This window comes from Diadema antillarum, unplaced genomic scaffold, assembly GCF_040938485.1.
Source record: "Diadema antillarum isolate AM-2024a unplaced genomic scaffold, OU_Dant_1.0 scf00000157, whole genome shotgun sequence".
NCBI classification, from domain to species: Eukaryota; Metazoa; Echinodermata; class Echinoidea; order Diadematoida; family Diadematidae; genus Diadema; species Diadema antillarum.
In genome coordinates, this window is record NW_027271046.1 from 994554 (window position 1) to 1010845 (window position 16292).

Below are 16292 nucleotides of genomic sequence, written 5' to 3' on the forward strand. Positions count from 1 at the left end.
TGCATATAGCCTGACACCATGTTGTTGATCAAGGCTATTTCAGAAACAGCAGTTTCGAGGAGATGCGTACAGTATGTTGTTGATCAAGGTTATTTTAGAAAGAGTAGTTTTGAGTAGATTGTATGTACAGGGTAGTGCCATCATTTTAATAACAAGAGGAATGAAGAAAGGGATCACGCCATTATGATTATAATTATAGTTAGGTTGTATCAAGTGGCGTTCCATACTCTGATCGGTTTCCACGTGTTGTGCTTGCAACGTGTTACACCCGACGTGTGTATCTGTACCGTACCGCTGACTCGGTCACGGCCAATAAACTCTTGAACATCATATACCAAGATCGTCTGATGTTTCTCCTTATTTACTGGCGTTGAAACAAACAAAAAAGTAATCATATTGGTCTAACATACATAAGAGAGTCTAAATGCAAAAAGCGATATATCCATTTTCATCAACTTCAGAATTTGAGATTGGAGCTGTTGAAACACAAAGAATATTCATTCATATATTTGCAATAATTCTAATGATATCTTCACATATATTTCTTATTACATAACATGTGCAGTATCACTGAAAATATTTAATTTTTCTCTATTTGACTATTAAAATAACTTTGAAAATAGTATTTATGTGTTTTAACATTCAAATTGTCCAAATGTTCCTTTGGTGTATATATCTTCTTCTTTTTTCTTTTCTTTTTTTTTGGGGGGGGGGGGGGGGGGGGGAGGGGGGTGTCATTATAACCGAATGATTTATCGAGTCTTTAACTCCATACAGGTAAAAACCTTTTTTATACACAATTAGTTTTCAAAAAGTGAGTAATCTCACCCTGGCTCCCTTACTCTAACATCATTCTCTTACCTGACCCTGTCCTTCCCACAATTCCAATCTTGTCTCTCGGTTCCATGGTGACGGAGATATCCTTGAGCACCAGCGGGAGACCCGGCCTGTACCTCATCTGGACCTTGTCGAACTGGACACGCCCTTCCTGCGGCCAGTCTGGATCTACTTTGGTGGTGTCTGGTTCCGCCTTCTGCTCCTCTGGCTTCAATGTCTGGTAAATGGATGAGGAAATAGATAGACATCAGAGAAGATATGAGGAAATAAAGATATCAGAAAAGAAACTGCTGCTTGTTCAACATCTACTAGGCCCAGCAGTAATATAATCTGATAATAGTCAATGATAATGGAGATTACAATGCTGCTGCTGCTACTACTACCTCTACTACTAGAGATATACTATTACAACTACTATTACTATACTACTACTACTACTACTACTACTACTACTACTACTACTACTACTACTACTACTACTACTATTACTACTACTACTACTCTTCTACTATACTATTTTCCACTCCTGCTACAACTACAAGGCTTATTGTGATAATAGCCTTTTGCAAAGGCAGCTCACTAGAATTTCAGCACATGCTTACAGAGAGCAATGGACTCGCACACACAGCGTGCGCCGGCCCCTCCGATCTTATCACTACTGAGTATGTGCGTGCGTGTCCATTGCTCGCTCGCAAGTCCACTGCGAGCTGCATTTGCAAAAAGATATTGTGATAATAGTAATGATTATATCAGCAATGGCAGTTTTATAGAAGACTAACAAATTGATAGTACTTGATAGTAGGCAATGTTTAATTTACTGCTAGTTTCATGAATATCAGGCAAGAAACAGATCACAAATATATGGATATGAATAGATATATGTCCCTTTTCCTACTAAAAACTGAAGTGTGCGATGTATGCAACCATTAGCTATGTTTACCGTGATGTAGTCCAGCATTCTCTCCACCGCAATGAAGGCACTTTCTGTCTCGGTTGATGCGATGAACATGGTCTGAATCATACCAATGCATAGCTGTGGCAAGAGAAAATAGCACACAAACTGGTAAAATTTTGAGTCATACATGCAGGGTCAAACGTATACATTTCTGTCATTTTTTTTTTTTTTTTGCTGTCAGCTTGGTTCTTTACTGCTATGAAAGAAGTCATTTGAACTTCAAGTGCAGACCTTTCAGTCTGGACAGAGTCTATCATTGTCGTCAACCTAAGGATTTCAGTTTGATGTGTTTGTTTTGATGCACAATAAATCACTAAACAATCTTCCTTAATTTCCTCAAAACCAAGATGAGCAGAACCCACCCCCCCCCATCATCTGAGATAGTGACTATACATAGACTGAGTCATTCAACCAACTCTAAAAATTAGATGAAAAGAGGAGTTATTGACAGAGACTTGAAAAAAAAAATGCACTGCAAGTTTCTGAGTTGAGACAAAAAGTGAATCATCAAGATTTCAGGCTGAGGTTGAAGAGAAACTCTAACACTTGAGATGACAAAGAAGATGTGAGAAAATTCCATTGGCGACTCGTTGGGAGAGAGTAATACTTGCTGTGAGATGGAAGAGAGAAAGAATCATATTTGATATGAAAAAAAAAAAGAAGAAGAATAGTCATAGGTTTTGCTTTGTTTTTTGTTGATGTTGTAGAGAAAAGGAGTCTGTGTGAGTGGAGATGTGACAGAAACTGAGTCATACTGGGGGATGGCATATAAACTTTGACATGATCTAGTGGAAATGACCTAATCACTTTTAAAAAGAGGCAGAGAATGAGCCAAAACTTTAACCCTTTCTGTGCCACAGACTTTGGACAGTGTGTACAATATGCTATGGGGTTTTCTGTGCCTCAAAACACACCAAGGGTTAAGACAAAGGGTGCATCTTTTTTTTTGCACTCAAAAGTGAATGAAAGTGAACCGTACTGAGTGCCAAATATAGAGCATTTGAGGGCTCTGTGGAGAAAGCGTACCTCAGGAGTTATTTAGAGGAGGTCACACATTTTGTAGCAAAAGGGTCAATCATCTGGCGTGCTTTAACAAGCTACTCACAGATGTCCCGAACAAAGAGAATGAACTCTTTGCATTTTGACGTATGTGCATGTACGCGCATTCTTCACATGCGAACTTTTGGTACACTTTTGGTACGGTTTCGAAGCACATTGAGAGGTGGGCCACATTTAATGGCCTGGTTCGGTTTGGTATGGTACACTTTAGGAGCATTTGAATTCTCCTCTGGCACAAGTATGGTATGTGCCCGTTTGCTTTTGGAGAGCGCTTGAACGCACACCCAAAATGAGGAATGTATTGATCACTCACACTTGAGATGAGGTAGAGAACCAGGGCAATGAGAGAGTTTGACATGTAGTCTCTCCAGAGGACAACGATAACGGCTACAAAGCCAGCATTGATGGCCGCACAGGTGTCCAGTCTGACCGCTGCCCAGCGGATGGCCATTTGGACGGCTTGGACGAGTTGGGTATTACCGTCTAGGAAGGACTCAAACCTATGGCAGATTGACCAAACAACAAATTAAGTGCCAGTCTGTTGCTTTATTGCACACACCCAGGGGCGGATCCATGAATTCCGTGAAGAGGGGGTGTGTTTACAAAATTAAAGGGGGGCGCATGCACCCCTCCCCCATTTTTTTCTTGTATTTCTTTTGTTTCAACAAAAAATAAAGAGGGGGGGGGGGGGGCGAGCGCCCAGTGCAGTCCTCCCTGGATCCGCCACTGCACACCAAGTAAATAAGCCATTTATGACTCAAGGCAGACACTAAGGAGGAATATTGTCCAGTCTCAAAACTAATATAGCAGTTACACAGCAACAGCATCATCAATGGCACTGCTCATTCACCATAGCTAATAAATGAATAAGTGGTTGAATAAATGAATGAACAAACAAATGTATGATTTCAATTAAGGAATAAAGAAATCAAAACATGAGTGAGAGATTGATTACGAGATTCCTCTTGTTTGTTTGTTTGTATTAGAGTAAGAATTCAAGCCTAAGTTAAACTGTTTAAGCAAATGGGACTATCCTTTGTGTACTAGTATCCTCAGAGTAATGTGACAGGCTTGATGATTTCTCCAAATCAAGTTTCTTTCTTTCTTTCTTGTAGTTGGAAAATTTAATATAAATTCATCTACAAACAACTGGCATCTAGCAAGAAAATGCCAGAGTTCTGTTACAAGCTGCCTCTTTTGTTCAGCAATTTGATAGTGATGTTGTAAACTAATGTGAGCTTTTATTTCACAAAATGAAGGAGAATGATTAAACATAAACATATAAAGCATAGAATACTCTCTAGTAAGTACCCACTCAGAATGGCAACAAAACAAAATAAACTAAACAATAAATTCTAGGCACCTACTGAATTACTAGCCATTCCCTAGCTGGCATAGATTCAAATTAAGAAAAAAAAAACCCCAAAACAAAACAAAAACAAATATACCCAAACAAAACAAAGTTTTATCATGAAAATCAATAAAGACTATAATTATAGAATAAAAGACTAGCTGCATGCCTACCTTCTAATGAAATATGCAGATTTAGCATAAGCCCTAATGGTGGGGTGTCCCTGCATTGTGGCCGAGACGTGGGAGACCACGCGGGAACGGGTGATGGTGTCCAGTCGCTTGATGTCGCAGAAGCCGCGGCGGAAGAACGCGAGGATGCCGAGGCAGACGGTAATGAAGATGGCGAATGCAATGATGTTCCAGGGCAGGATGATGCAGACGACCAACTCGGCAATGATGATGAAGGAGAGAAGATAGAGCAGCCGCAGCAAGCAGTTTGGAAGATCAATGTCCACTGTGTATGAGAGGAGATTATATTCAAATAACTCACTGATGATCACGAATAAATCTGATTTTTCTATTTCTTCTTTGTTTCTATATCTTCAATCATTGCTATCCCTTTCTTCTTTGTTCTTAGCATCACCTGTGTACATGGCCATTAATGTTTTGTTGTGTGGAACAGTTTGACGTTTACTGTAGTTAAGTAAAGTCGATAGTTTGTCAAAACTGTTTTTCTATTAGTTTGGCTGACTGGGAATCCTCCTGTATGGTACTTTGATTTTTTGTTTTCCTTTTATCATATCTCTCTTTGATCTCATGATGATTTCCTTATCTCTCTTGCGCAAAGTTAATCATGATTAATGATGAATCAATGTGTATGTTTTTGGAAATGATTTGCTGATTAATATTACCATGCAGAAACAATAAATGAAATGAAATTAGCCCAGATACCATAACAGATAGGGTATGTGGCCACAGTATCTTTTTCAGAAACGAAATCATTGGAAATATTGCAAAACACTTCAGAAACTATAATTTTTTTGAGCAGCATACATAACTAACATTACCCTTTAAGCGAGACAAACTAGATATGTTATCAATGTAGTATGTATCTTTGAATATGTCATTCACTCGTTATCATATCTGTTATTTTATTCAATCATCCAACCAACTTTTACTCCATTTATCAATCTATACCCATGCATCCACGTGTCTCTTTAGCAATATGTGTCTGTCTCTGTCTGTCTGTCTAGCAACTTATGACCCAGCTACTAGCACTTACCTATCAATGTCTGTATCAATTTATCTATCTATCTACCTACCTATCTATCTATCTATCTATCTATCTATCTATCTATCTATCTATCTGTCTATCTATCTATCATCTATCTATCTATCTATCTATCTATCTATCTATCTATCTACTATTTATTTATCTATCTATCTATCTATCTATTTATCTATTTATCTATCTATCTATCTATCTATCTATCTATCTATCTATCTATCTATCTATCTATCTATCTATCTCTCTGTCTATCTGTCTATCTATCCACCCTGTATGTGTCTATCAGTCTAATTGGAGTTGATCATACAGCTCTATGCACAAATTTTTTCAAGCATACCTTCATCAAGGTCCTTGGAGAACCTATTGAGGATTCTCCCAAGGGGTGTGGTGTCAAAAAAGGACATGGGGCTCTCAATGACCTTCTGGAACATTGCATTGTGGAGGCTAGTAGCTGCCCTCAGAATGACCTAGTAACCATAATTGCAAAGGTCAAAGGTCAAATGGAGATGGCAGAGAGTAATATCTGTTCAGAGTATGTGGTCAAATCTTCTTTAGTTCGTGAAGAGAGATCAAAATTGCACTTGAGCAAAAGGAAATGCCTTCTAGATAATATGATGGCAATTATGGACTTCAACTAGGTCCTACTCCCTCTTAAGACAAAAACAAAAGCACAAGCAATAAACATTCATGTATATTATCTTGAGATAAAGGGTTTCTTTTGTTCTGTTTTGAATCATATGAGAAGTATTACCACACATGCGTTTTCATTTTGCTGGAATAAACAATTAAATTGAATAAAGGCAATACAATACAAGAACTGGAAAATTCTGTTTTATTACCCCATCCAGTCAAAGAAACCACATTTTTGTGGTTTGTTGTTACATTCTTTTATGAGAAGCTTCACTACTCAATGTTAGTTATTCTTAGGGCAGAATAAAAATCATCAAGCCCTATGTCAAGGTTCGATGCTAACTTTTTTCTCTGGTTGCCCATTTGGGTCACTAAATTAATTAAATATTAAGTTATGGTGACCTGAAAAAGGAGATGCTGTGGCCCCAAAATAAAAGGAAACATATCAATCCATTTTTCTAATCTTCGATATTTTTAAACAGCACTTCACACAGCCATTTCTAAATGAGTTGATACAGTACAGAAAGGCTGAATGAAAATACAGAAAATGATACAGAAGATGGTAATTTCTGAGGCAAAATTTCCATGGTCTTAATGAATTCAGTAGGCCTACATTTCATTTTACCATCATCACATCAATGAAACATTCCTGGAGACATATGAAATATAAAGCTAGTATGACACACAACATACTTGTAGTTAGAGTTTGATGGCTGTGGGAGCTTTACCAAAGAGGATTGAATGCTAAGGAAAACAAACTCACACGAGTGAAAATGTATCCAGTGAGGATGTAGAGCAGCACGTCGATGAAAAAGAGGGCGACATAAACGGAAACGTGGTAATGGACACGCTCCAAACCGCGGGGCTCATACTGGATGTATGGAGCTTCTGTCGTATTGTCCATGCCCAGGTCCGAAGCATTCACACTGACTTGCACAACTCCGTCCTTTGGGAAGTCAAGTAGACAAAATTGGATAGAGGGACAATGAGTTATCACTGAAGATGAAAGGGGTATGAAATAATGCTTGCACCACAGAACTGTGAAGATTTTAGCAACTTGAACACATCTATCTATCAAAGCAGTTGAAAAATAAGTCAGTAATCTGTCACAGCTAGTCATGGAGCCTTATGAGTGCCTACCCATAGTCGTTTTGGATATATTTGGTTATTTGTATTTATTTGGGTTACGAATGTGCTTTTTTTTTTTTTTGGTAGATTGCTTCATATATCAAAAACGCTTTCCATAAAATATGTTTTTTTAACATTGCCTGAAGATATATACTAGGATACACCATGAAAGTGAATACAATTTAAACACATTTCATTTTCTTTTTGGTCTTTATAAACAGCACAAAACAAATCACTAGAGTCATACAAAGCTACTTTGACAACTGCACAAAGAGGACAATAATTGTGAGCATCTATACCCGAGGATGCCATGGCTGATGCTCTACTGGATATGTGCATCTTAATTTCTCCAATCTTGCTTAACTCTGAGCTGATCTGCGATTCCTCGAAATGATTTCATGGCCTATACACCTCTTACCAAGAAGAATCTGCAATACAAATGAATTAAGGAAACAATGTCCTGCATAATCATATCTTACCAGGCGAGGATAGTCAGACGACCGCAGCCACAGGCCCAGCCAGGCATTTGTAGAAATCACAAAGCACTTGGTGAGAAGGATGAGGAATCCAGTGAAGAGGATGATGGGCCATCCTCCTCCATAGTGGACGTAGGAGCGGTAGGTTGCCATGGAGATGATTCCCGATTCCATTTCCTCATCCTGAATGAGCTTACCTGTAAACATGGAAGGGAATGAAAATGTGGCTTCCTGTACAACATCACATAGGCCTATGTATATGCATGTATCTCAGATGGAGGATGGGAGGCCTATGATTGAACAATCCTCCCAATTTGCAACAAATTCCTGTTTCAATGGCTGAAAATGTCATTTTTTCTTCTAGCACTGAATAAAGTGTACATTAAAAGTATTATACAAACAATGCTGTTGAATAAACCTACATGAGATGGCCTTAACCTAAGAGCTTTTCCTTCTTTTTTTTTCTTTTTTAACCGAAAAAGGCCAACAAAATTTTAGCCAGGGGCTCATTTCTGGCTCTTCTACATCCACTTTCTCTATATATGCAACTCTTCTAGTTGTTTCTATAAAAGGGACTTTATATGAGGCAAGGACACAAAACCTCTACCATGAATAAAACATACACATCTATGATGCATGCTGTTAAAGTTACACTGAGTAGTTATGAAGTTTCAAACTTTTGCAGCATACTTGCAAGGGTGATTCTTGAGGGTTATTGATGTGTTATTACTGATGTCAATAACTATGTTTTAGCATGCTACTGCCATCCCGATACTGTAACTTGCTCATTCTATGAAATAATCTTTCTCTGTTGAAAACATAGACCTTTTTCAAATTTGACATGGGGTATAGATGAAGGCACTGCATTGTCTTGTGAAATAAACACATGGAAATCACATGGATGCCTTTATTATTATTTTTTTCTGCATGATATGGCATTTGTTATATTCCATGCTATGTTGGAAGTGAGAGAGAGAATACATACATGACTATTAGAAAAAAAATATCAGAATCACTCCCTTAATGGATTGAAATATCTTAAGAGATATTACATCAAAGAAAATGAAAACAGGTAAACAAAAGAAAAGTAAGCAAAGGCAGAAAGAAAATTGCAGGTATTGTGCTATATTAAGAAATTTTCTCTTCATGTACCTGGAGTGTTCTTGTTAACATTTTCAGGTGTGGCCGCATCCTCTTGAATCTTTCCCTCCTGGTGGGATGCGGGATCGCTCTCAGTCCGGTCCCGGTTGTCCGCCTCCTCCTCCTCCTCTCCTTCGGCTTTCTTCTCCTCTTTCTTCACCTCCTCTGCCTGCTCCTCCCCCTGCTCCTCCTTCTCCTCAGCAGAGTGGTAGGTCAGGATGAGTCTGGCGTATTCCCCCCGATGCTCCATCAGCTCTTCGTGGGTGCCCGTCTCCGCTATCTCACCATCTTTCATGAGGAGGATGTGATCGCAGTCCTTGAGGTACTGCAGGAAGAATCAGATATGAAGATAATGTTGGAGGAGAAATCCTGGCAAACTAAACCCAGTGGACCATAGAATGAGGTAAACATAGAATGCATTTAGTTTTAGAGCTTACAATGTGATAATACCCATCCCCCCCCCCCCCTAAAAAAAAAGAAAGATATATGTAGGACTTTCATGCCCCAATAGAATTGGTAGCCCTTGATAGTAAGACTATTGACTGAACAGTATGGTTCCTACAGAAAGGAGCTGCACACAACAAGATGACCTGTGCAGACCATATAACAAAGTGACACTACATATCATTGATGAAGAAATAACCATGGATTACTGAATATTGAATTTCATTAAATACTGCCTCATCTCCACAGCACTTCACATACACCTACCAATGTCCAAATAAAACTGTATGGAAGTCTAGTATCAGGCTGCAACCTTGAACAGACTAATACTGCAAGCAGGTAGACTTTCACTCTTTACGTTGGAGCCCACTACTGCATTGATTAAAGCTACATTATATGTTCTGGTAAAAACAAACAAGGTAAATTTGGCAGTCTCAATCTTCCATTATACATGTAGTATCTAGTTGGTCTCTACTTTTGCTTAAAGGGACTGTACAGTACTGGTTGAGGTAGGGATCCATGTTTTGAACATTCCTAAGTGAGATAATGAAAAGCCTTTTATGAAATATGAAAGAGCATGTAATTTTAAGAAGGATTCAACGTTTATTTGATGAAAATTGGTTTTCAAATGGCTGAGATAGCCACAAAAGTGATAATAATAAAAGGCGACATGCCACAACTTTATTAGGATGTCTTTGTTTCACCTTGTTTTTTAATATCTCAGCCATTTCACAACCGATTTTCATCGAATAAAGTTTTGATACCCCTTAGAACTGCATGCTCTTTGACATCTCATAGAGTGGTTTCTGAATATCTCGCAAAATGTTAAAAGCTAAATCTACACCTCGACCAGAACTGTACACACCCTTTAAAATTGTTTTTCGCGTAGGTAAAATTGAATGTCAAGGTGACTTTGTCACAACAACATTTCTACCCTGTCAAGCAAGCTAATACTAGTGGTGTAATGGCTTTGGTAAACTAGCATGGGTGTACAGAGTAACAGGTTATTATCATCACAGTGTATGCATTTGCCTGTTTCTGCTCTTTTGTTTTGCTATAAGTTTCAAATCCATGGGTTTAAACCAAACATTTACATTGTATGTGCAAATATAATGCTGAATATGTTACAGAATCTATTTGCCTTTGCTTTATGGCTGGGATCCATCAACCCCATCAGTGTAGGAAAGATTGAAAGTTGTAATTTCAAATCACTTGCAATTCACTGACACACACACACACACACACACACACACACACACACACACACACACACACACACACACACACACACCATGTAGCACATGATATGAATATATGCGAATGAACAGTCATATGAAAACATTCACATTGTAGTTATGATGCAATTACACACAACCTCTGCCCCCTCCCTCCCCCCCCCCCAAAAAAAAAAAAAAACAAAAAACAGTGGACTCCTGTTATAAGGAAGTCCTCAGGACCAGTGGTTTTCTTTCGTTATATCGAAATTTCATTTAACCAAACAAATAAATAACATACATCAGGAGGATAATATTGCGGCCTGAATCTCTATTTCTTTGTAACTGGAATTTCGTTATAACTGTGTTCGTTATAATGGGAGTGTATTGTAAAAATAGGAAGTGAAAGCAGCACCCCATACAACAAGGCGTACAATGTATGTCACTAATGTCTTGAACATGATATGTGACATGATAAACATACTTTGACACATACAGGTAAATGAAAACAAGTAATTAATTTTCTGAATATAAATATGTACTTTAATACATTTTGCTTTCAGTTTCAAATGACATGAATGTCAGCCATAGTTAAACATAATATATGACAAAATTCGCCCACTTTCGTGATATACCCGAAAGTACACTGACATTGTACATTGACATTGTACAAATCAAACCTCACAGACTGAATATTCTGCTGTAACAAAGCTCCCCAAAAGTCTTGTCTATGGTCTAAATGTGAACCAGCACAGTATTTACAAATGGGTCAAGTCACAAAGAGTTCAATTTTGCATCAGTCCACATCTCTGCCAACACAACAGACTCCTTTCAAACATGGCTGATGGCATCTCATTATCATTACAGTACATCCGCTTGTTTAAGGAATGATCCGATGAAATGTCATCTTACACTGAAGGCTAAACAGGAACATAACCTTGAAAGTCATTACCCTGGTATTGCTTTAATAAAAGCATTTCATGCTGTGGATATTTCCACACTTGGGCTACATGTACAGTCAGAGTATCAGAGAGCAATGTGGGTACACACGAATTCCAGGAAACACTAGCACTTGTAAACATGACTTCTCTTCACCATCTCATTGTGGCAAAATCTGTTGTTATGGTTCTCACATTTATGGCAAATAGTAAGGATTACGATTACTTAAAAGGACAACCTTTCAGCACAGATTGCAAACTTTGGGCAGTAACCTTGCTCTTTGCTTCCAACAGAATATTTCATTAAAAAATGCCATATTTTCATTTCTTGTGAAATTTATCAGTACATTTGTACCTAGGGAAATTACTGCAGTTAATGGAACTTTATGGGGTAGCATCCACCACACAATCTGTCTGTTGTTGCATACAGGACATTGTGTACTGTATGTGGACAAAGCAAATACCCAGGTTGTACGCTCACTGGGATGGATGCCATTCAAATATAAATCTGCAGACCCATTCCCGTAAAATATAAACAAACATACTGTTGCGAGATCCCTGGTCATGCTTGTTCAAACTTGTACAAACAAACAATGTACATACAACTGACTGTACTCTTCAAGGGAAAAAAATATTGTTGAAATGAAGATTTAGATTTTTACTTTAATTTTACAACCATAACTGCTAGCAATCATACAGACAGTATTTTGAATTACAAAAACATAATTTGCGGTTAAAAGTCAGAACAGACTACCAGGCAATTTGGCAGGTCCGCATGTAGTGTCAGCCCTTGTGTGAATTACAGATCGGATACAACATTAAAGAAAACTGAGATTTGTGTAAATAATTTTTGTTTTCTATTTCAACTTGTTTACTTGTAAATACTAAAAATAAAAACAACATATTGAGCTGACCACAGCTAACAGCCAGAAGTCTCATTACAGAGATTTATAGTCAACATTCTATGGCAGCTGGGAAATCACACAAATTGAGTTGTTTCAATTTCATCTTTGTACTTTAAGATGTGGCATCCAACAGAATGACAAGCTCACCACTGCCCATCACATCAAAGAAATACATAGTCAAGTCAACTGAAATTTGTGTTGAACTGAAGACATACCTCACTAAAACCTTTAATGGTGGAAACAAAACTAATGAAGATATAATGCACTGATATTTTCAAAACTGCTAAGGCTGCTTATTTTTGTTTGTCAAATATAAAGCAATCATAACAGTAAATATCAATTATTGTAGGCATCATATCTCAATTAATTGCTTTACATGAATTCCAAGAGACATCAAGCAAGTTACAAATGTGCAACAGCCAAAATGCAACTAGGTGAAACTCCTGATATCTGTCTTTGCAGCTAGAATGTGACAAAATATTTCCTCTAAAATAGACTGCACTACTGCTTCTAAAATGTTCTACAAGTGTTCAGAGCCTCGAACAGCCCCCAAAGCTTGTAGATGTATGAATTACCAACTGTAAGAGCAGTCCTTTTGCAACTGAATCAGTATGGGCATTCAGAGTCTTTTCAGTGATATTTGTCACTTTCAGATCATTTTTGCTGGTACATTTTATCAATTTTTAATTTCTCAGTATACAGGAAGCAGTTTGTTTTGTCAGAATGGGTCAGACATGGACTTCAATTTACAAACTCAGATACGACATCATCTTGCCGACTTACAGTGTACATTCGTGAGGTTACATGAATGCAACATCATAAATGCACAAAATCTATGTAAGCAAGTAGACTATATTATAAAATGGGTTCAAGAATGTAGCCAATAGGAAGCGCTGAAATGAGTCGATCACGTGTGCTTTGGTTATTCTAGTCCCATCGCACTGCGTGTTAAATCCTATTGCCGATCGTCTGTGCGCGCGGCGGCTCCTTTGAATTGCATGCATACAGTACGCGCTGTCAATCCTGTAAAACAACTTCTAGTTCGGACTGCCGGCCGGCCGGCCGGCCTTTCTTCCCTTGTGCATAACATGTGTGGCGTATGTATACTCTTATATGTACACTTTGTACAGTACAGTAGACCAAGCGTTGTGGGACCGGACGCGTACATGGAGTCACTTTGAAGGGCAAATCCAACGATTTAGCAGGTTAATTCTCACGCCGTTTTCAGAGTATGTTGTCTAGTAGGCCTATATGAGGAGTCTATATCAAGTCTTTAAGGTAAAGGGTGCATATTCTATGTAAAATAAGTAAGTTTTCATGCGGGAACTTACTGTAAAACATGATATATTCGCGGCATGAAATTTTCGCGAATTGGAGCCGACAATCTTTTTCATGGCATGAAATTTTCGCGAATTGCCACTGGCGTTCAATGCATGTAGTGTAGACAAAAACTTTCGCGTGCATTTTAATTTCGCGAATTTCAGCGCTCGCGAAATTCGCGAAATTAAAATGCACGCGAAAATTCCTCGTTTTACAGTAAGTGTCCGGAAACCCAACCCCCCATCATACTTATACTGTATGTGCAGGATTTCCTAGTGCGACGTGCGTAAATGTTTGGGACGAACATCTTCGGACGTTTTGACCCACAAAGGTACGTGAAAAACGCTGAAAAATGCTATTAGTTTTCGAATTTTCGACCCATTTTATAAAACAAATGATGCACAGGATTATTTTGTGGCGTTAGTGGAGGCGTAGCGCACTCGAGGGTATTTACACTTGTGAAACATAACGCACTCTGTCCTGTGCATCATCTATATACTATATAGCATAAGATGTGCAGTGTATTAAATGCTTGCTTTACTAGCATGACACACCGGTATACACCGAGTTATTGTCACAGTCTGGTACGTACACTATACCACAATAGTGTGATCCCGACAACTCTGTACTTCAAGGAAAGGTCATAACATTCAATCATATCTCCTGTGGTGGCATGGAATAAAAATGTCAGTTTACATGAGACTAGCTGGTAATAGAAGTCTAAGGGTCTTGTCTACAGGTTAGTGCAACTGCACTATTCCTGGGCAGATACCACTATGTTTCTTTGTTTAGCCATGGTGCTAGTCTGACGGATCCAAAGAGAAGTATCACCCACAGAGGGATAAAGATAAAGAAGAGGGACAGGCTTTGCTGTAGTTCCAGTCGCACACACACCAGCACCTGGAAGGCCAGCTTGAGGCTAATCCCAATCACGAAGAAGATCTTGGTGGACATGGTCATCTCCAGGTGGCGATCGTGTCCAGTCCGCGCGTGGGTGATGATGCGCAGCAGCTGGATGAGGAGCACAAGGATGTCGAAGAGCCAGAGGGGAATGAAAATCAGGAACCAGTTCCACTTTATCTTCTGGTCCAAGTGCAGCGCCAGGAAGATGAAGAAGACCAACATGAAGAACCAGGTTAAGACTACCTTTGGCGCCAATGCCATGATGCAAAAAAAACTAGCGCGGTTCACCTTCGCAAGGAGTTTATGGATATTGCCAGCAGTATTGGAAAGCAGAGCAGAGGTCAGTCTTGAAGAGGTCCCCTTTGATGCTCTTCACTTGGGGGGATGAAGTTTTAAATATTTGACAACACAGTCTGGATTCCAATCTCAACTTGGTACCAGAGCCAGGCCCAGAGGAGTAGGTCAACCACCTACATTCGTTCAGGAGTCTGGTTTGTATACCGCTGAAGAAGTATTGACTTGTTAATGATGTTATAATGCAAGATACAGTAGATGTAGCGACAGCGTGTTCACTTGAGGTAGAATTCCACTCCGTATCATCATCAGTTGACGTGAAAGCATTGATAAAAAGAAGAGTGGTTCCCGCAGATCTTGGAACGCGAACGTAGGAAATTGCTGGGGCACTGGTAGTGCTATTCAAAAAGAGTGTAGGCTCTGCCTTATTTTAGTTACAGAAATAACACAGGAAATGTTTGTTTCAGGCATCACTGCAGGTAGCTCAGCTCAGTCTCATGATTATCATTGCAGAGCCTTGAATTGTAAATCAGACGACGCACGATCGTCATATGCACTGTCCGACTGTGGAAATCACCATTATCATCTATAGAAATCTAGCTGGTGATTACACTACCGTACATCCGCTGCAACACAGAGCTGCACTGATGATTAAAATGGAAATCCAGGCAGTTAAAGTTGACGTTCGTGCTCACTTGAAGTAGATCTGTACAGTTCTTCTGGCAGCTACTTAAAATATTAGGAATATAAACTGTGAACAACACTCCTCGTCTTGTTTATTATGGGCTCTTCGATTACAGCTAGCAGCGTGCAAATTACTGTATACTACCATGGCAAATCGTGTTAACGCGTATGCTGTTACAATACGTGGTTTTGATGCACTGCATACAATACATGTCGCTTCCGCATTGTACGAGGCGAGGAGGGCTTCCCATAGGCGCGCGCTATCAGCATACTACTGTAAAAGTGGAAATTTTCGCGGTGTTGAAATTTTCGCGCATTTCGCGCAACCAGAAACTAGCGCGAAAATAAAAACACGCGAATATTTTTGCTTGCCATACGTTCCTGTGCGTGATGTCTTGATTCCGCGGAATTAAAAACACGCGAAACTCTTCTGACCCGGCCTAGCGCGAAAAATTAGTCGCGCGAAAATATCCACTTTTACAGTACTTGGGTTTAATAGTCTTATCTACTAGACACTAACTTCTCATTTAAAACTGTAGGCCGGCCTATTTTATCTCGTTTACACTTCTGAAATATCCCGGCTTTTTATTTCCTTTTATTGATTCACAATATCATGTCATTGTGCAAAAATTGTTATTGATTATGCATCATACCTCGTTAAAAGTTCAACATACATTCGCTCTGCAGCATTTTAGAGGACGATGCGATGATGACAAATTGTAATCACTGGAAGCGAGGTTGTGCTCCTAGCACGACCTTCATGGGAGATTGTTTACTTTTTGTC

The 16292-nt window shown here is 38.9% G+C and overlaps 2 protein-coding genes across 2 annotated transcripts in view; both read right to left on the reverse strand.

Annotated features, from left to right (window-relative positions):
- Nucleotides 1-16292, reverse strand: part of LOC139722098 (ATP-binding cassette sub-family C member 5-like) — a 105227-nt gene that overhangs the window by 12334 nt on the left and 76601 nt on the right. Inside the window, exons 14-21 of the mRNA XM_071633420.1 lie at nucleotides 8819-9131; nucleotides 7670-7863; nucleotides 6826-7008; nucleotides 5770-5899; nucleotides 4376-4658; nucleotides 3165-3351; nucleotides 1778-1870; nucleotides 862-1054 (exon numbers count right to left, since the gene is read on the reverse strand). Coding sequence (XP_071489521.1) covers nucleotides 862-1054; nucleotides 1778-1870; nucleotides 3165-3351; nucleotides 4376-4658; nucleotides 5770-5899; nucleotides 6826-7008; nucleotides 7670-7863; nucleotides 8819-9131 — 1576 coding nt within the window. The remainder of the gene's footprint in view (nucleotides 1-861; nucleotides 1055-1777; nucleotides 1871-3164; nucleotides 3352-4375; nucleotides 4659-5769; nucleotides 5900-6825; nucleotides 7009-7669; nucleotides 7864-8818; nucleotides 9132-16292) is intronic.
- LOC139722106 (transmembrane protein 60-like) lies at nucleotides 14402-14798 on the reverse strand. Its single transcript, XM_071633426.1, has one exon. The coding sequence runs from the start codon at nucleotides 14789-14791 to the stop codon at nucleotides 14402-14404; it is 390 nt and encodes a 129-aa protein (XP_071489527.1). The 5' UTR covers nucleotides 14792-14798.